At 41.6% G+C, this 20,827-nt stretch overlaps 1 protein-coding gene across 8 annotated transcripts in view; it reads left to right on the top strand.

The window, feature by feature from the left end:
- NAXD (NAD(P)HX dehydratase) overlaps positions 1-20,827 on the top strand; it is a 55,532-nt gene that overhangs the window by 29,077 nt on the left and 5,628 nt on the right. For all 8 annotated transcript variants that reach the window (XM_074859278.1, XM_074859276.1, XM_074859273.1 and 5 more), the window contains 3 exons: positions 12,036-12,086; positions 12,166-12,270; positions 12,642-12,762. In XM_074859278.1, the coding sequence (XP_074715379.1) occupies positions 12,036-12,086; positions 12,166-12,270; positions 12,642-12,762 (277 nt within the window). The remainder of the gene's footprint in view (positions 1-12,035; positions 12,087-12,165; positions 12,271-12,641; positions 12,763-20,827) is intronic.

The following is a 20,827-nucleotide window of genomic DNA, read 5'->3' as shown; positions in this document are numbered from 1 at the left end:
AGCTTGGGAATGCCAGCTCGAGGCAGAGAGATCCCCTTGGTTGCACTAAGAACTATTGCTGGCTCTGCTAAGAACTATTAGTATTCAGTGGCTTCCTCGCAAATGTCTTGATTAGAAAAACAGTGTTTGAAAATATGCTAACAGGACCTTAAATACAGGTTTATGCAGCTTGCAAGCAGAATTTATTTTCTAATACATGCAATGGATCTTAATGAAAGTCATTCACGGTGAAGTAGGATGTTTATTCACTTTCTGTGTGTAGGCTTATATTGTTGTTTAACTTGATACATAAAAGCATTTGTAAGCAAAATGCTGGAATTGGATACCTTTTCAACTCTTTCTGAGCATCATTCAGCTAGAAACCCTAAGAAGAAATTGGCAGTGATAAATTCCAGAGTTCATTTTAAGTTTATGTTTATTTGTTTTATTTTAAGACAAAATGCCAACAGCTGACCATGAATATCTTAAGCCATAATCAACCATAAATTGGAAACCTTGTAGAGTTTGCTTTGTGAGTGCAGCCTTTCAGTGGATAAGACAGCATGAGAAAACTTAGTGTCTTTATTTATTCTAATTTAGATTTTTTTACTTTAGTTTGGAGCAAACAGGATTATTGCTTAGACTGAATTTGGATGTGTTTAGGGATGGAAGTGTATAAATGTAGCTTTTCAGGTGATGCCTGGTTGATCATGAATTTGGGAGGGATAGCTAAAAAGGAGTGTTCTGGTTTTTTGTGTAACTAAGGCAGTATTTCAGAGGCTTTTGCTTCATTTTCCTGTATTCCTTATGTTCAGGCATTACTTTTGATTATGTCACTTCTTTAAGAATTTAGCCTATGATTGAGGCAGATATTAAAAACCTGTTAGTGGCAGTTTTCCTCCAAGTTTGACAGCAAGTGATCTACTTTGAATTCAAAGAGGGAGTCTACGAGTAGATCATTCTCATCTTTTTTTTTTTTTTTAATGTAGAATAGAACAGTTTTGATTAGCTGCCATCTACAGCATCTTCAGCTTTGCTAGTTATAACAACAGGTATCAGGGTACACTTTAGAGTCCTTACCACCCTCTGCCTGGCTTAAATGAAGTATTTTCCTGTGCACCTGAAAATCTGTTTTGGAAAACAGGGCCTAGCATGTGGTACTACAGTTAAAAGACAAAAGACACAGATAAATTGAACAGGGCATAAATCATGAGATAAAGAAGCTATTTTTTTCAAAGAAAGGATATTCGCCTCTGTTACCTGGCTTCATTCAAGTAGTAGGAGTGGTGGTCGTTTCTTACATGAGGTTTGAGAGCTTAGTGGAGTGATTAATGAGCTAGTGATAATTATGCATACAGGAATATATAAAACAAAACTCAGGCAATTAGCTTAGTTAAAGGTGATTTATATAAATCTTGTCCACAAAGAGAGATTTTGATTGACGTTGCTGAGTTTTGAAAGAAGGATCAGTTCTTAGATCATTTTGTGGGAACTAGTGAAAGCAGGTTTCAGAGTTAACTGCATGTTTCCGTGAGTGAGTAAATAAAAAAACCCCAAACCAGTTACTGGAAATATGGCTCTAATGTGAAGAATATTGAACAGTGGAGCTCCACCTTTAATGTTTTTCAAAACCTCCTGTATCAAATAGAATATATTTAGGGAAGCTTCTCCCCCCCTGCCAACCCTGACTGTAGGCTTGAGCACAGCCTGTGCTTGGGATATTTGCCTACCTCTAGCTGTGCAAGATTACAAACTTCTGATTGCCAAGCCCATTTTCCAGGCATCTCTGCCACAGAGCTGCATCCTGACCTCTATTGCAGCTGACTCCTTGCTAACTCTGTATTTATCCAGACTTGAAGCAAGGAATGCAGAAATGCTTCCTAGGGCTTTCAGTGCCTGTTTGTAGGAATTGATCTGCAGTGTGTTGGGGTGGAACTTATTGGTTCCTCCCGGGTACCTTGGGCAGAGGGGTGTGCAGAAATGCTTCCAGCTGCAGCATTTACAGGGAAATTTTGGCTATTTCTTCCCTTTTATTTCTGTTCCAGACAAAACTGTGGATTCAGAATTGTTGGATGAGAGCAGCATCCATGTGGAAAACACAAGCAATTGCAGGTGGCATTTCAACAGCAGTTTCTGTTCCTAGCTTTCAGCAGAGGGTTCTTTGTAAAAGGGGCTGCCACTCCTTTTTGATTATTTAAGATTGAAGGAGATATAACTGGTGCCAGATTATGTACCTTTGCACGTCTCTACCAAACCTGAGTACGCAATTATATACTTGGCATTTGGAGGCTGCAGCAGAGGGCACTTTCGGTGGGCTGAAGGCAAGGTTATACTGCTTCCTAAAATGTTCGATGTCATCATGGTCAATGCTATCCATTATTACGGCAGCTGAAGCTGGAACTTCTTTTTGAGCACATGGGTAAGGAGTTTTGCCAAGAGTAGGACAAGACATGACTCTTGAAGCGACCTAGGAAGGGCAGTGTTCATTGCTGGTGTCAATAACGGAAACTTTGCTTGCAGTATCTTTCCTTTCCAAGGTAGAAAGATGACAATGGGATGCATCCTTAGTGAAAATTAATTACTGTTGTGGGATAGATGTTGCTTTATATATGCAGCTATTGTGGTTTTCTCTTTATTTCATTAAAAATCAATCTTTTATTAAAACCACTGGCTCTAATTTCCTGATTCTTCCCTTTGCAAATACTGAATGCCAAAGTTATTGTGTAGCGAAACCAGTTCATCAGGAAAAACACAAATAGTGGTACAACTAATAATATATTAAAAGTCATTGCAGACATTCTGCTGCCAATCCACATCTACATAAAAAAGCTGAAAGTATATTTAAGTCAGGTGTGGGCAAAACTGTACATAATTGTCTTTTCTGAGGAGCTGTGGAGAACCAGGTTGTATGCTGTTGCATGCAGGCAGAGTAAATAGGATCTGTGTGTTATTGCTGGCTTGTGGACTTGGGTGGAGAAGTCCAGACCACCTGCAGTTTTGCAAGAGGCTGTGGGTGCTTGCTGTTAGTGCACCACCTTCTATCTGCTCCTGGTGCCTCGGGGTGGCTGCTCTATGAAGACTTCCATGGCTGATGAGATATCCTTTGATTGTACTTGAAGCTCCATAGCGATTTATTCTTCCCTCACATGTTCCCATCCGTTTGCCTCCTAGCTATTTGTTGCAGCCAGTGTCTTGCACTGGCTCATCTCAGCCCTTTCCCTTTTTCCATAATAATTGTGGAAGTGTGCAAGAGTCCTGGATGTCCGTGTTAGTGCAGTGCAGGTGAATCTTGTGTTTCATAGGACATCTGCAGGCTATCAAATGGATAAATTGTATCATGCTTTTCTGTATTACTGTGCCAGCTTTCAGCAGTAGCCTGTCCATCCATTCCTTCAGGCTTCTGCCTCTTGTGGTCCTTTCCAGCCTGAATGATTCTGGTTTCGTGTTTGTGTTGTTCTGGTTTCAGTGTGTTCAGGCTTTTCTGTTTTGGCTTTTTTGTTTTCAAAAGAAGATTGGAATTTAGTTTGGGGAATCTAATTTAAAATTTCCATGTGAAAGCTGGGATGGAGAACACAGATTTCTACTAAAATGAATGCATTGCATTTCAAGGAATAACTTCCATGATATAAAAGAATTAATTAAAACACATTAATTCTTTGCCCTCACTTTGTAAATTTTCCTAATTACAGTAAAGGTAAACTACCAGACACAACTTCTTTTTCAGTTCTTATTGAGTAGGTTGCTTGCATACAAGTCCTGGATACTCAGTCAGAGAACAAAGATTTTTCAGGAAATTATGTATTTCAAGAGTAGTGTGGGAGTAGATTCAGGTTAATTTTACCCCCTCTGGCTCTCCTCTCCTCAACCGCCCCCACCAAAAAAATGCTGTCACTGTTACATTATTTTGGGCATTCCTAAATGTCAAGTATTTGGTGCTGCTAACAAACGATAACTGTGTGGGAGACTGTCCCATACAGCACCTTCATGGGATGTGTAATTTCCTCTTTGGGAGGTCATTTCCTCTTTGGCTTAATTAGGGTAGAAACTTAAACTTTGGTCTTCAGTTATTAGGAGAGGAAACTCTTACAGATTTGTTCTAGCATGAGTCCTGCAGTCTTGTAATACAGTTCATCATTGCTGATCTTATAACATTGGGCTGGAACCTGTTTCCCTTTTCTCAACGAAATGTTGTGGGCTGTAGAATCACAGTTTTAGAGAACCACCAAGTATTTAGCCAGCTGATACAAAGCAAAGTATCTCTAGCAAGAGACTGCCCAAACCCTCATTATTAGGACTCTCTGCATAGACTCAGAATGGTTTGGGTTGGAAGAGACCTTAAAGATCATCTAGTTCCAACCCCCCTGCCATAAGCAGGGACACCTTCCACTAGACCAGCTTGCCAAAAGCCTCATCCAGCCTGGCCTTGAACACTGCCAGGGAGGGGACAGCCACAACTTCTCTGGGCAACCTGTTCCAGTGTCTCACCACCCTCACAGTGAAGAATTTCTTACTTATATCTAATCTAAACCTGCTCTTTTCCAGTTTAAAAATGTTACCCCTCATCCTGTCACTACACTCTCTGATAAAGAGTCCCTTCACATCTTTCCTGTAGCCCCCTTTAAGTACTGGAAGGCTGCTGAAAGGTCTCCCTGGAGCCTTCTCTTGTCCAGGCTGAACAACCCCAACTCTCTCAGCCTGTCCTCATAAGGGAGGTGCTTCAGCCTCCTGATCATCCTCGTGGCCCTCCTCTGGACCCACTTGAGCAGGTCCATGTCCTTCTTGTACTGGGGGCCTCAGAGCTGGACACCGTACTCCAGGTGGGGTCTCATGAGAGCAGAGTAGAGGGGGAGAATCACCTCCCTTGACCTGCTGGCCACACTTTGATGCAACCCAGGATACGGTTGGCTTTCTGGGCTGCGAGTGCACATTGTCTGGTCCTGTTGAGCTTATCATCAACCAACACACCCAAGTCCTTCTCCTCAGGGCTGCTCTCAATCCACCCATCACCCAGCCTGTATCTGTGCATGGGATTGCCTCAAGCCATGTGCAGGACCTTGCACTTGGCCTTGTTGAACTTCATGAGGTTTGCACGGTCCCACCTCTCAAGCCTGTCCAGGTCCCTCTGGATGGCATCCCTTCCCTCCAGCGCGTCGACCGCACCACACAGCTTGGTGTCATCAGCGAACATGCTGAGGGTGCACTCAGTCCCACTGTCCATGTCACTGACAAAGTTATACAGCACCAGTCCCAACACTAACCCCTGAGGAACACCACTTGTCACTGGTCTCCACTTGGCCATTGAGCCATTGACCGCAACTCTTTGAGTGTAACCATCCAGCCAATTCCTTAACCTCTGAGTGGTCCATCTATCAAATCCATGTCTCTCCAGTTTAGAGACAAGGATGTCATGTGGGACAGTGTCAAATGCTTTGCACAAGTCCAGGTAGATGACATCAGTTGTTCTTTCCTTATCCACCAATGCTGTAACCCCGTTGTAGGAGGCCACCAAATCTCTCAGGCACAATTAGCCCTTAGTAGAGCCATGTTGGCTGTCACCAGTCACCTCCTTATTTTCCATGTGCCCTAGCATAGTATCCAAGAGAATCCTCTCCATGGTCTTGCCAGACACAGAGGTGAGACTGATTGGCCTGTAGTTCCCTGGGTCCTCTATTTCCCTTTTTAAAAATGAGGGTTATATTTCCCCTTTTCCAGTCAGTGGGAACTTTGAGAGACTGCCATGACTTCTTAAATATGATGGATAGTGGCTTAGCCACTTCATCCACCAGTTCCCTCAGGACCCACAGATGTATCTCATCAGGTCCCATAGACTTGTACACATTCAGGTTCCTTAGGTGACCTCAAACCTGATCTTCTCCTACAGTGGGTGGTTCTTTCTTCTCTACATGAAAGGTAGGAGACAGAAATTTGGGCCTAGCTGTGAATATTGCAGAGGAAGGATTCAAATTTCACTCTTTGGTATCTTAGTTACTAGTGTGGCTATAGGTCATGGGGTTGGATGGCAGCAGTGTGTCACTCTTTAGGAGTGGTTGGCAGCAGGACTGGAAGGACTGAAGGACTGGACTTACAACTAGTGCCAAGGTTGCCCTGTGAGTCCAGTCCTTCATTTCTGGATGTCCTTGAGTGCTTAGGAATCAGGTGAAGGAAGTGCTCCTGCCTTGGTCTGCATCAAGCAGAACAACCACTGTTGTAGTATAATGTATATTTTTCTTTCAACCCACAGCAGCGCTACAGGCTTGGGGAGGAGTGGCTGGAAAGCTGCCAGTCAGAGAGGGTCCTGGGGGTGTTGGTCAATTGCCGGCTGAACATGAGCCAGCAGTGTGCCCAGGTGGCCAAGACACCAATAGCATCCTGGCTTGTATCAGAAATAGCGTGGCCAGCAGGGACAGGGAAGTGATCTTACCCCTGTACTCGGCACTGGTGAGGCCGCACCTCGATGACTGTGTTCAGTTTTGGGCCCCTCACTACAAAAAGGACATTGAATGACTCGAGCGTGTCCAAAGAAGGGCAACGAAGCTGGTGAAGGGTCTGGAGCACAGGTCTTATGAGGAGCGGCTGAGGGAACTGGGGTTGTTTAGTCTGGAGAAGAGGAGGCTGAGGGGAGACCTCATCGCCCTCTACAACTACCTGAAAGGAGGTTGCAGAGAACTGGGGATGACCATCTTTAACCAAGTAACAAGCGATAGGACAAGAGGTAATGGCCTCAAGTTGCACCAGGGAAGGTTTAGACTGGATATTAGGAAGCATTTCTTTACAGAACGGGTTGTTAGGTGTTGGAATGGGCTGGCCAGGGAGGTGGTGGAGTCCCCATCCCTGGAGGTGTTTAAGAGTTGGGTCGACATGGCGCTGAGGGAACGGTCAGTGTTAGGTTAATGGTTGAACTAGATGATCTCCAAGGTCTTTTCCAACCTAGATGATTCTATGATATTCTGTGCAGAGAAAGATAGTTGTAGTGGGTTGACGTTGGCTGGATGCCAGATGCCCACTAAGCCGCTGTATTGCTTCCCCTCCTCAGCTGGACAGGGAAGAGGAAATGTAACAAAAGACTCACGGGTTGAGGTAAGGACAGGGAGAGATCACTCGCCAATTACCGTCATGGGCAAAACAGATTTGGGGAAAATTGATTTAATTTATTACCAATGAAATCACAGTAGGATAACAAGAAATCAAGCCAAATCTTAAAAATACCTTCCCCCCATTCCTCTCTTCTTCCTGGGCTTAACTTTGCTCCTGATTTCTCTACCTCCTCCCTCCAGTGGCATAAGGGGACAGGGAATGGGGGTTGCAGACAGTTCATCACATGCTGTCTCTGCTGCTCCTTCCTCCTCAGCAGGAGGCCTCCTCACACTCTTCCCCTGCTCCAGCATGTGGTCCCTCCCACAGGAGACAGTCCTCCATGAACTTCTCCAGCGTGAGTCCATCCCACGGGGTCACATCCTCCTTTGGGCACATCCACCTGCTCTGGCGTGGGGTCCTCCCCGGGCTGCAGGTGTATATCTGCTCCACTGTTAACCTCCATGGGCTGCAGGGACACAGCCTGCTTCACCAGGGGCTTCACCACGGGCTGCAGGGGAACCTCTGCTCCAGTGCCTGGAGCATCTCCTCCCTCTCCTTCTTCACTGATCTTGATGTCTGCAGAGATGTTACTTTCACATAGGCTCACTTCTCTGGCTGAAGATGTTTGGGGTTTTTTCCCCCCTTCTTAAAATATGTTATCACAGAGGTGCTACTGCTGTTGCTGATGGGCTCAGCCTTGGCCAGGGTTGGATCCGTCTTGGAGCCGGCTGGCATTGGCTCTATCGGACATGGGGGAAGCTTCTAGCAGCTTCTCACAGAAACCATCCCTGTAGCCCCCAGCTACCAAAACCTTGCCACACAAACCCAATACAATAGTCCACTGCAATATCTTGGAGCTGGAATCTCCAAAAATCTTAATATTCAAAATGCTGTTTGAAGGGAGGGATGATGTCTTGGGTTTATCATTGATGTGTTGCTGTTCACTTGTGTGACTGGTGTTTGGATTTCAGATCTTGTCTTAGTAACATTTCTTAGTATTTTTAATTGACAATGTTCTTTTCTAAATCCTTTCCCATATATTGTTACATAAGATAAAACTGAACAGACGGTTCCTGCTCATACATACTGTCCTATCAGAAACCATTAAATAGGTTTTGGTGTGAAAGTAGAGTTAGTCTGAGCTGTATTGATTGTGCAATTAACAGTGAAGGTTTTTCTGTATGCTACAAGTATTAACCAGGAAAGTCCATGCCAAATATCGAGATACCAATTCAGCTGAAAATTTATTTTTGCTTCCAGGAACAAAATACTCTGCATAGAGGATGTTGGCATTATTGCTGTAAACACCTCTTACACAAGTGTTTTGGGTTTTTTTAATACAGTATCTGCAGTATTAGAGTCTTTAAAAGTGAGCTTCATCTCATTAATTTTTGGTGTCTAAAAATAAGGCTGTAAAGTGTCTCTACTCCCCCTGTGATAGTTCAGGAGAGACAGGTATGTCTGTTGGTGATTCATCCCACCCTAAATGCAGTATCTAAGCTGCCATGGGATGAATTGCTCTCCAGTGGTGAGCCATTTGATCTTTAAATGGCAGCAGGTGAGGTGGGTCCTGTCCACAATCAACAGCAAACAGAGGTTCTCCAATGAATATTGTGTCCTTCAAGCAGGTGGTTGTCTTACAGGGGTTCTCTTATCTCTGTTACTGCTTTATTACGGTTGCCAGATTACCCCTTCCCTCCCTAGAACTCCCTCTCTGAGGTTCCTTGTTTGTCTCAAAGCAGTTTCTGTCTGGGTTTAAGGAAAGAAGATGAAAGGAAAATAATTAGGGTAGTTTTTTGGTTGGGGTTTTGGTTGGGGTTTTTTTAAATCAAAAATGAGCTTTCTAAATAAGACAAAGGACTTTGTATCCCCTGATCATTTGTTTTATAAGGAGAGGGAAAAAAAAGGAAAGATCCCTCAGTGTAGTAGATTAGAAACTGATACCTCAGAGACTCAGTACACAATAAAAGTTGCTTGGCCAGTAGGTTTTACTTAGCAAGATGAAATTTCTCGTCAGAGCAGAGGTCAAATGTCTCAGGATTGTGGAGGATGTGCTGGAGAGGTAGGAACTCAAAACACTATTAGGAAGAAATGCCTTATTTCTCTGGAGTGTACCAGTGACCCAGCCTTCCAGAAGCTATTTACCTGTACATATACTTTCATGCTTTTTTTTCCACCTTTTTTTTTCCTTATACTTACATTCTTTTGGTGGACAATGGATCCTCAGATTCTTGATTTAGCCTGATGTTAAATACGTATATAGACAAAAAGAGAAATTCTAACGAGTAGTCAAGATGGCAATTATGAAGAAACATGAAAAGGGGCCAAACAACAGCCAAACCTTAATTGTTTTGGGAACAGAACTTTGGCAGAATTGGTTCCCTGGATTGCTCATAATGCATTTAAGAGAATCATTTGGAAGCATAAGGACTTCTGAGATTTGGTGTCTTCCTTCAGACTTCCTTATGGAATCAGAGAATCACAGAATGGTTTGGATTGGAAGGGACCTTAAATATCATCTAGTTCCAACCCCCCTGCCATGGGCAGGGACACCTTCCACTAGACCAGGTTGCTCAAAGCCCCGTCCAACCTGGCCTTGAACACTGCCAGGGAGGGGGCATCCACAGCTTCTCTGGGCAACCTGTTCCAGTGTCTCACCACCCTCACAGTGAAGAATTTCTTACTTATATCTAATCTAAACCTGCTCTCTTCCAGTTTAAAAATGTTACCCCTCATCCTATCACTACACTCCCTGATAAAGAGTCCCTTCACATCTTTCCTGTAGCCCCCTTTAAGTACTGGAAGGCTGCTAAAAGGTCTCCCTGGAGCCTTCTCTTGTCCAGGCTGAACAACCCCAACTCTCTCAGCCTGTCCTCATAAGGGAGGTACTTCAGCCCCCTGGTCATCTTCGTGGCCCTCCTCTGGACCTCAGAATCTGTTGGGGAAATCTATTGTTTTAAAAAATGAAGTGTCATGAAAGACTGGCTTACTAAAGTTGACATACTAGAATAAACTGGTGATTCATATTAGTGGGAAGTGGAGCAGTAATGATTTTAAGTGTACTGAAGGAGTTTGGTGAAGCTGATAATGTGCAAAAATATTCTAATTAAAGCCAGTTAGAAAAACAAGGTTGCAGTAAACGGTATTTGTATCTTCAAAAATTGGGGAGGATGATCTGAATGCTCTCTTACATAATATCATGCTAACCTCCGAGGTTCAGTGCCAGATGATACCTAATCAGAAGAGCTTAGTATGGTTCAAAAAATAATTGGGCTCTTAGATGTATAACATTCATTTATACAAAAAACCCCATAAACCTGTTTGCTAGATCCACAGCCTTATTTTATTATAACCAAGTGAGTCAAATTAAACATAATTGTTAATGAACTTAACACAGCAGGGGCAAAGCTGTACAGCTTCTGTGAAGGAAAACTGAGCAGTGCACATCTGTGCAGATTAACATTAATGAATAAAGAAATGACTCTGTCTCATAAATTTTTTAAAAGCTTTGAAAGTAAGGCACTCTGGTTTTCAGTATGCCACAACTAATTCTAGGTATGTTTTAAGATTCCATCCTTGCACAGCTGTTAAATATACTTATTCATAAATTTGAATAATTTAGTAGTAGATGAATGGTATGAGTTGTGTAAAACTTGCAATTGGTTCAAAATTACTTAAGTAGCTGAATACAGGAGAAAACTTGTGGTGTTCCCTTGGGATCCCAAAGAGGGTGGGCACCTGGTAGTCTGTGACACACAGCCCAAGCCAAGACCTGTGCAAGCGTGTGTTTGTCATGGAAAGGTTTTTATTCTGCAGTAGCTTCTAATGTAGCTGCATCTGTGTGTTGAGAGAAGTCCTCAGCCTTGGAGCAGTGGGTAGAGTTTCACTCTCATGCTCCCAACATTCAAACGGTGCCCAAACAAACAAAAGTAAGGTTGGGTTGAAGCACACTGCTGAATTCTGGTCATTCATTTAGAAATAGAAGGGAAAGATTTCTACTGGTGTTGGAAAAATCAGAATCAGATAGGAATGAGTTTGTGATGATATATGTTCCATAATTAATAATTTACAGGAAGCAAGGTGGGTGGTGTTTATTTTGACCACAATACAAGAACAGAGGGACATTCAATACCCTGAACATTAATTAAAAACTTGCTTCCTTATACCTTACATAATGTCTTGCTCACCTGTGGAGCTCAGGGCCATATGATAGCTAATCTGAAGAGCTTAATAACGTTCAAAAATAATTAGACTTTTGGATGGATATCTTATATCAGAAAAAGATAAACTCTCCAGCTTCAAAGACAAGTTGGTAATGACCAACATTCAAAAAACTTGACTTGTCAGCCATTGCTCATTAGAAAAGATTGACTATCAGTCATTGCCACTGCTTGGTTAGAAGAGAGAACAAGGGCAGACAGTCTGCTGGTAGATACTGCTTGCTGAAAAACACTTTTGCAAATGGTCTGTTGTCTGGCCCGCCCTGATTTTGCTTTGAAAGTATAAAACCTCTAGGACCGTGAGTGAAATGTCATGTCTTACATACTGCTTGTCTTGGGATGTTTGTCTGTACATAAACTCAAAATACTGCAATGGGGCTATCATCAGAAAAGCAACTAAAATTAATATTACAGTTACTGGTAGATTTCTATCATGGCAATACTTACTCATTTGAAGTTTTCTTTTGTTTTTGCATTGGAGATGCAAGTTTACTGTGTGTGTCTTAAGTTGGCATTGCCTGCCTCCTACAGCAGGGAGAGTGAGTGAGATTGCTTGTTTGCCTATCAACACCAAGTCATCAGTTATGGAGACCCTGTTGCTTATAATTGAACCAAGGAGAGAACAATGTAACTATAAAATTACCAGTTGATAGGAGAATGTCTTAGTTTGCAGACTATAACAGATTTTTTGCATGAATTTGTTTTGGATCTTACGAGATTTAAGTTAGCAAGCATCTTTAAAGTTATCTGCATTTTTTGCAGGGTATTATAGAAAAATCGAAAGTGAAAGGAATTCCTATCATTATTGATGCTGTAAGTATTTCTTCATTCAGTCAGTGGTTTGACATGTAAGAATCTATTCAGTAAATGTTCTTCTTACTGTTTTTTGCAGGATGGACTGTGGCTCATTTCCCAGCAGCCTTCTCTTATTCAAGGCTACCAGCGAGCTATTCTTACTCCAAACTACATGGAGTTTAGTAGACTGTATGAAGCCATGGTGAGCTGTTTTCCTTTTTGATATTTAAGTACGTGCAAGTTTAGTCTTTTAGTCTTTAAAAATCAGCAACTTATTACTGGCTTAAACATTATGTGTTGTTTCTTATATGCCAAAGAAGCATTCTCTGGGTTTTTATTCCATGGGATAATCACCACAACAGTGCATATTCTTAAACAGAACCCTTTTAAGAAGAAGACCCTTTCTTATGCATTTTTAGGCACTGAAGTGTGTGTAGAAAAAAATACCTGGAAAGACTGATGCTGCTGCTTTCTCCCCTGTCACCCCCCCATACATAGGCTGAAGTAGCATGTGTTAGAATACATTGTTCTCGTAGTAAAATATGTACTGTGTATGGAATTCTTGTGTTGTAGCTTAGAGACCCCGTAGACAGTAGTGATCATCATGGATGTGTATTAAGACTCAGCCAAGCCATGGGGAATTTGACAATTGTTCAAAAGGGAGAAAGAGATCTTATTTCAGATGGAGAGAAAGGTAAGTGAAGCCTTTTGCTTTTAGCAATGTGATTTTTTTGTTTGTTTGTTTTGTTTGCTTTCAGTTGTAGTCCAGCGGTTGGACTATATAGTAATTGGTTGACTGTATTCCCATGAAGATTGAAGGGAAGGGATGGGTGTCTTAGCAGATCACCTTTAGATGATTTGTGTAAATTGATATTTTAAAAGAATGCAACTTAATTTATTTGGTGAAAAAAGTTACTGATTTTATTTCTCATTCAAATGGCTATAACTTATGTTTTACATTACGCAGGTATTGAAAAATTAATTTTTTAATCTTTGTGAACTGTTTTAAAATCCTTAGCTGAGATGGTCTATATGAGTGCAGATGTCATGGCTAACTTAATGCAGAATAATATTGTTGTTTCACCATGTATTGGTGCATGTGAAAAATGAAGATGTCTTGAGGTTCATGAGCTGCTCAGTTCCTTGATACTGTCCACCATGGGCTGTAGATTAGCATGTACATATATGACTTGTACATTAGCCCTGACAATTTAAAAAAAAAAAAACCCCAACAGCCAAATTAACTCTGATTGCTTACTGTGATCAGTATAAAATTAATTTGCGAGTGCCTTCATTGCATTTTGACTATGTGGTCTTATTTCACATACATAACAAGCAGCAGCTCTGCTTCTAATTACTTGAAATGCTAATCTCTCATAAATGTTTATGCTGCTTCAGAACCGTTTTGTATATATAGTCAATTTTTCATTATTCGGAGCCATGGGAGTCTTTTATAACAGAAAACCAGATGTAATATGACAACTGGTTTGTGCAGAGCCACCTTCCACATATGCCCATTAGTACAGATCCTATAGCCGACCGTGAAGCAAGTTGGGATCTGGGAGCAATGCAGTTACGCTTGTGTGGTGAAGGACTTTGGTCAGTCATACACTACCCAAGTTGCCCTGCATGAAGTCTGCTGTCATACTTGCACCCATAGCAGACTTGATTTGTAACCTTGGACAGTCAGGCCAAGCTTAAGGGAGGATGAACTCTGCCAGAGGATGTAATATCCTGGCTCCAGTTTATGCCAGCTAGAGAGCTTTAGAGCACTGTAGTATATCTTCTTTCTCTGGTTTTATGTCAACAATGTTCTTTTTATGCAGGATTGTTGCTTTTTTAATGAATGTCGGGGAAACTGGGTGAGCGCTTTAGATTGAGCGTATTACCTAGGATATCTCTGTTCTCCTTTTGAACTCTTATTCTTGAGATAAGTGTACCACCACCATTGCTGGAGAGAGGGGACACGCTCCGTCTCCATTGTCTCTTGTCATGCAGGATTCAGAAAACCAAGAAACAACTGAAACTCTTTCCAGTTTCAATTTTGAATGTTCAGGTGTGGCACAAGTTTGGTGTATGTCTTTATGTCTTGTGTGCTTTTGGGGCTTTTTGTGGTTTTTTTTTTTCCCCCACCTTGTTCTTTGTCTCTGTTGTGTTGTGATATTTTTTTCTCTTAGTTAAGTGGCTTTTTGATTTGAAATAAAAACAGTTCTGTGCCTTTATAGCAGTTGTTTGATGTCCAGCTATAGGCTGCTTTCTTGTTGTTACCTTGGTTCTATCACTGATGCTTTCTCTCTCCTGGATTACAGACATTACAGGCAGCATTGCTGAGCTGTAAGAAAGCAGTTGTCAGGTTTAATACGGATTATGATGTCTGTTATAAACACTGTTTTTAGGGTTTGTGTTGCTTGCAAGAAGGTTCCTGAGAACTTTTCAGAAGCTATAGACTTCAGCTTCCTTTTAACAAGAATGTTCTTTGGGTCATTTTTTTAAAAGCTTCTCAAATGCAAAATGATGTTGAGAAAGGAGATTCTACTGTCTGCTCTGTGCCACCACACAGAACATGCTGTCATGTTACTGACCTTGAATTTTCTCCCAGGTTTTTCGCTCTTAACTTCTTTTTTCATCTGTCTGTTCTTTTGATCTGATGTAATTTTTTTTCAGCTAAGACAACATACATCATGATTCCAGTGTGAGGGAAATCCAGATCAGGCCAATGTTCTCTGAGCCCAGTCAAATATTATAAAAAGATCTGTGTACTCCTCTTGTCTTTTTATTTTTCATGTCATGATCCGGTTGTAGTGCTTAAGCCATACCTATTTTCAGCCATTTCCTGCTTGAGCTCATGTACTTAGCATGCTGATACTGTAGTTTCCATATATCACTTCTAAACTTTCTCCTTCGGGAATATATTGCATGCATGCTTTCTGGGAAAAAAAAAAAAATTCTCAATGCTCTCCAGGAAAACCAGAGATTGCAAACTTAACTATGTAGCTTTAGTGTTCTGTGCTTGACTGTTGTGGAAGGAAGGCTATTTGAGGATGCCAAATTTTGCAGCAGGGAAGACTGTCTTGGTGAATACCTCATAGGTTGGAGTGATTGTAGTGGTTATTTTCATAGTGCTTTTATTCATGAGTCTATAGGAAATTCAGTAGGCAATTTACTTCTATTAGCTGAGGACAAAAAAGGTTATCAGGTGATGTGATAGCGAGCTGGAAGTACAGGTGTTGGTGAAGGATTACTGTCAGCAGACAGCTCTGTAATCGAAGCAGTCAGGCACAATAAATTATGTTTGGAAGCTGACGCTTAATAAATTCAGATTAAAAGTAAGGCAGATTTTATTAACAGACAAAGAGATTAGCTATGACAATAACATACCTAGAACCTTTGATAGATTGCCAAACTGAAGTTTCTGGATGCCTTTGAGGTTTGTTTTTACAGATCAGATTAGATGATGCAGGTGATTCCTTATGGCCTTAAAATCAGTACTGAGTCACATACATGGCCTCTGTGAAATCAGTAGCAGCCCTCCACTAAAATGGAGGTTTTTCTAAAATTTGTCTCCATTTCAGTTATGAGCTGCCAACTGCCCTGTAAACATAATCTCCAAGATTTTAAATTAAGTTTTATATACTCTTTTTCTCTTTCCTTTTGCAATTTCACATTATAGCTTGGTCTACAGTTGTTGATTCCCTGCTCTACAAAGATGAGCTTCACCATGCTCTTGGTAGGTGATATCAGTGCCATCACTGACCAGGGTAGGAATGAGTGCTCAGCCTGTGGGTAAAAGGTAAGTCAGCTTTTATTCACTATGGCACAGCTCTCTAAGGTTTTCTTTTTATTATTCTTTGGAGAACTGGTCAATAATAAAGTGTGGTTATACCTGTCTTGGTTCCTAACATGTTTAAAATTTGGTTAGGTCCTTGAAGTAGAGGATTTGGATTTTTGTTTTTAAATATTATAATGAGTTTTTCTGTATTTTCCCCAGCATCTGTGTTTGTCCTCTCCTCCGTTCCAAAAGGCAGACTTGATGGGTAACCAGCCCACTGCTGCCTGTGACTACTTTTACCTGGAGCCAGTAGCCAAACATAGTTTCTCTCCAGTTGCCCAGCTGCAGCTATGGTCAAGAGAAGCAAAGGAGCATGTGAGAGGGATTATTGAGTACTGAATATGAGGTAAAAAACCAACTCTTGCCATAAATCCCCAAGCAGTACTTCTGCTGATTTCTGCTGTTCATGCCCTATACAGCTGGGAAGGAAGCTCTTCAGTGCTTCTCAGGCCCTGGTTCACTCAGCTAAAAGCTCTTATGGTGCCCAGCTGCCCAGCAAGTTTTGCCTAGACTTCATCTCCAGTCCTGCTTCTGCAGAGTGAGTGAAACAGGGAGGTCACGGTTCCTACCTGTTGTGCCCCTGTGCTCTCCATAGCACGCGCGGCCCAGCCCGCTGTCTCCCCCATACTGCTCACCTGTCATCACTTCCATCCCCTGGCTCTTGCGCCTATCCAGGAAAAGTAATGCAGAATTTGGATCATTTTCTTTTAACTTAAATTGCCTGGTGTCTCACACTCAAGGACCTATCTAAGTTTTAAAAGTGTGATTAGGGAATATAAAAGTATAAGCACCCTTTATATAAAAGCCAACTTACATTTTCCACAACAGTTGAGTGATTCCTCCAGCCAAAGCCGTTAATCTTGGTTTCCCTGTCTGTATGCACTCTGGGACATCCCTCTGGGAGTCCACAATCTCCAGCTATGTGCTTTTGTGAACTAACTTGCAAAAGGAAAAAGATAAATTTCTTACCAGTATGAGTATCTGCCAGGTCAGAGAAGTATATTGACAAAACATTTTACTCAAGATCTGATAATGCTCTAAACCTGAATCTTGCATTTGATGGAGCAGAGTGGTCCGTGATAGGTACATTATTTTGCATAGAAAATGGAAATCTTAAGCCTTTTAATTAAACGAGAGTATTTGTTGTTCTGTGGGGTAGCTGACGTTAGCTGATCCAATGCAGTTGAATCATATCAAAAGTCAGAACGGTCGTACCTTTCATACATAGATTCCTGAGCACATTAGGATAAGTGTAATACTCCTGCTCTGTAAGAGGAAGACAAGTGCAAAGAACTTGTTCAAGACGTCTGAGATTCAAGAATTAAATTTTAATTTCCAGGCTTTTGGTCTGCAGTCTCAGTAAATGTGATGATTCACATTGGCTCTTTAGCCTTCTTTATCATCATCAGTGTTACGTGTTAAGCCTTAACTAGCTATCCCGTATTTCACATTCTGTGTTCTAAGTACAAACATAAAAAATGAATCCCTGGGGTTTGTTTTTTTTCACTACTGCGTGAACACTGTGAATCAAGAACACGCAGACATACCTTTTTATACTACATGGGCCTTCGGCTTTCCACCTGTAATGTGCCTAGGAGCTACTGTTAGAAGTAGGACTGTGTACAGCCATATCAAAATTCGTGCTTCCCAGTTAACTTGTAGTGCTTGATCTCAGCAAAACTACTAAATTCTATTTTCTTTCCTTCGAAGAGAGGATAGCTATTTTCAGTTACATGTCAGACTGGTTTTTTTAGTAAAGCATACAATACCCGTAAATGGGTCATTCTTCTGGGCTTTGATCTGCCTGCACAGTTTGGGCTGGGAGTTCTTTCAGCTTAAAACTTGCTGACAGTGGTATAGTTAAGTGTGACATCATGGTCTGAATGCTTTCCCAAATGCTAATGTTTATCTTATCTTCAAGGAGTGCTAAAAGGGAGTGATAGTAACTTACTTTAAGGCCTGAAAAATATTAAACATAGAGCTACTAAATGACTTGGCTGTAGTTACCCAGGAAGTCTGGGGCAGAATTTTGAATTGCATGGAGCCTAAAACTCTTCAATTTCTACTTTCCAGTATTCTGTCAGTACGACAGCCCTCATTTTTTTTGTTTCTGTTGCGCTCATATTTCAATACAAGTCATTTCCATAGACGTAGGTAAGCAAGAAATCTGGGTCACAGTATGTGAGGGACATGCTGTATTTGCTGTGTACAGCTCTGGCAATATTTATGTGCTGTTTAATTGCTGAGATTATGTTGAAACTGTTGAATAGGGCTGTGGTTGTTCTGACTCTGGCTGATCTCCTTGCTGTACTTCAGTCAATGATTTCTTCAATGATAACATTTTTATTTCATCTAGCCTTTTTGTATGAGAGTATACATATACTCCATGGGTAAGTGCTAGGGAACTGGTTTTTTTTTTCTTTTTCAGAAAGTCACTTAGTGAAAATCAGTTTTCATTAAAAGACTGTCAATTATACTGAGGTCTGGGTTTTTGTTTTGTTTTGTTTTTTTTTTAATTCATGACCCTGTGAAATAATGACATCTGCCTTGGTTGCCCAGACCTATTAAAAAACAAAATAAGACACCCTGCCCCAACAGCCAATTTGACTGGCATCAGTTGTATGTTTCTATCTCTTAAGGTCTATCAGTTGAACTATAGATGAACCTCTCCATTATTTTGATCGGGACTGGTGTCAGACTAATTGACCTTAAGCGGTCCCGGTTGCTGCCTCTCAACATTGACACATCGTGGTGCTTTCAGTCTTCGCAGTTTCCCTGTTGTCCAGCATCCCATCGTCTTGGTCTCCTCATCTATTCCAAGAACCACGTTTTCTAGGCTTTCTGATGCACATGTTGATCCCTAGTTGAACATGGTATAACCTCACTGAGCAATGGACCGAAAAATACTTCATCCTCATATAAATACATCATTCTGCATCTCTTCAGGGAATAGAAGTGCCCGCCTTCTCGGCATCATTGCCGACTGTTCATTCATGTCCATCTAATCGAGGTCTTGTAATGTTGCCACTGGTTGTCACTGCTCAGTGCAGCACACAAGGACATCACCTCCTTAAAGAACTGCTTGAGCTGCCTTCACAGCGGGTCACAGACATTTAGTGGAGGGTGTTGGATTGGGGGACTGGGAACAAAGCAGTTTTATTTTCGTTGTTCTAGGAGAAGGCTGGGAAAAGCATCAGGAAGACTTTGTCCTTTGTGGATTTGGCAGTATGCCAGTTTCTTGTGATGGTAGTGTGGCATTTCTTCTTTTAAAACCTCTTTACAGTGACTATACTTTGGAGGAGTTTTTCATTCCTTTTCCTATTGCCTGTTGTGATGTTCATCATTCTTTTATTTTGAGATGTTCTTTGAGGAACTGAGGCTGTGCACAAGAATTTCTCAAGCGTTATACCTTTCCCTCCTCATTCAAGTGAATTTCCCGTCGTTCTGCTTCTTTGAAAGAATTGCGTGGATCTGTTTTCCAGCATCTCTGTGCAGAGTACAAAGGTCTGCTTTTGTTGTTGCCTGTGAGGTAGTCTGCCCATATCTGAGACTTACTTTTTAAAAAACTGCAAACAAAAGACCACTTTTTTTTTTTTTTGTAGTGGGGTATTATAATTGGCCTAGTTTGAGGAGATCTTGCTTTCCTGTACAGCTCAAAACTGACTGGAAGGTTGTGGGGCTGCAGAATAGTGGCAGATGGTGACATACAGCTAATAAGCAGGGGCTTGTGCTCAGCTGTCAATCAGAAGGCCCCAAAGCTTTTGAACAGAGGATTTCCATCCTGCCTCCTGCCAGGAGTTCAAGCCCTCAAAGTGAAAATCCTGTGAGATACCATCTTCAAAGTAGCAGAATTAGAGGTAATTTCTCCAAAGCACTGTATTTTTTTTAAAGAAAAAAAAAACCAAAAACAAACGATGCCACCTAAAAGGGCATACCTTCTTCAAGTAGCTAACTCAGAAGAGCATTACACTTCTGAAATTTGACATTAACTACTGCTCACTGAGAAACACGTCCAGAATCTTAATTTGGGGGGGGAGGGGGGAGGGGAGAGGGGAGAAGAGTGATTGGGAAAATTAACTGCTGGCAGTGCTGCAGTGGTGTCTGCTGTGTTTGTGGTGACTAATGAATCTTTACCCTCTCAGTGGCAGCAAAAACGCACAACTGCCTGGCCTCATGAGCCTAGCAATTACTGCTGGAGGAATCGGTAGGAAATGGAAGTGAAGTGCAATTCTTTGCTGCACTAAGTAACAGAAAGCAGAAATGAACTGTGCTAATGAACTGGAAAGGGTTTACTTGTATTAAGTAGTCTTTTACCTCTTGCTATTTAAGAAGATTTACCTGCAGGTCCTTCAGTTTTGTGCAGATTTTTCCCATTGTTTCGTAAGAGAAAAATTCCTTTTAAAAATATGGATAGTACTCCCTGTAAAACACCTGGGCTGCTCTGTTCATACACCTTGGAGAAACGCAGCCCAGGTGACTTGAGGAAACTGAGGTAAGAGCTGTTGTCCAAGCAATGTCTTGCTTTGTACTTTTTTTGTGTACTTGGCATGCTGAGGAGCACACAAGTGATCGTGGTCATAGTCCTGAACCTGAGTAGCTCTGCAGTAGCTGACTGGAGATGCTGAGGATCACTGCATGGCCACCAGTGATTCTGCCCAGCAATTCCATTCTGTTAGGAGAGGAAAATAAATTTCTCCTGCGTTTTTTTCAGAGCCAAGCAAGAAGGAAAGCTAAGGGTAGATACATTCCCACAAGAGACTTTGGAGAATTGATGCTGTTTTCTTTTTGTGTGCCTTATTATACTTCTGGCTTCCTGCTTGGGCTTGTTGAGAGTGGAGAACAAAGGAGTTAAATTTAGTGAAACCGTTCGCATGTTCTTCATAGTTAAAGCTCCACAAAGAGCTCAGTTTGACCAAGGTCCTTTGTATAT

This window comes from Strix uralensis, chromosome 2 (genome assembly GCF_047716275.1).
Source record: "Strix uralensis isolate ZFMK-TIS-50842 chromosome 2, bStrUra1, whole genome shotgun sequence".
Lineage (NCBI taxonomy): Eukaryota > Metazoa > Chordata > Aves > Strigiformes > Strigidae > Strix > Strix uralensis.
This window is presented reverse-complemented; position numbering and strand designations above follow the sequence as displayed.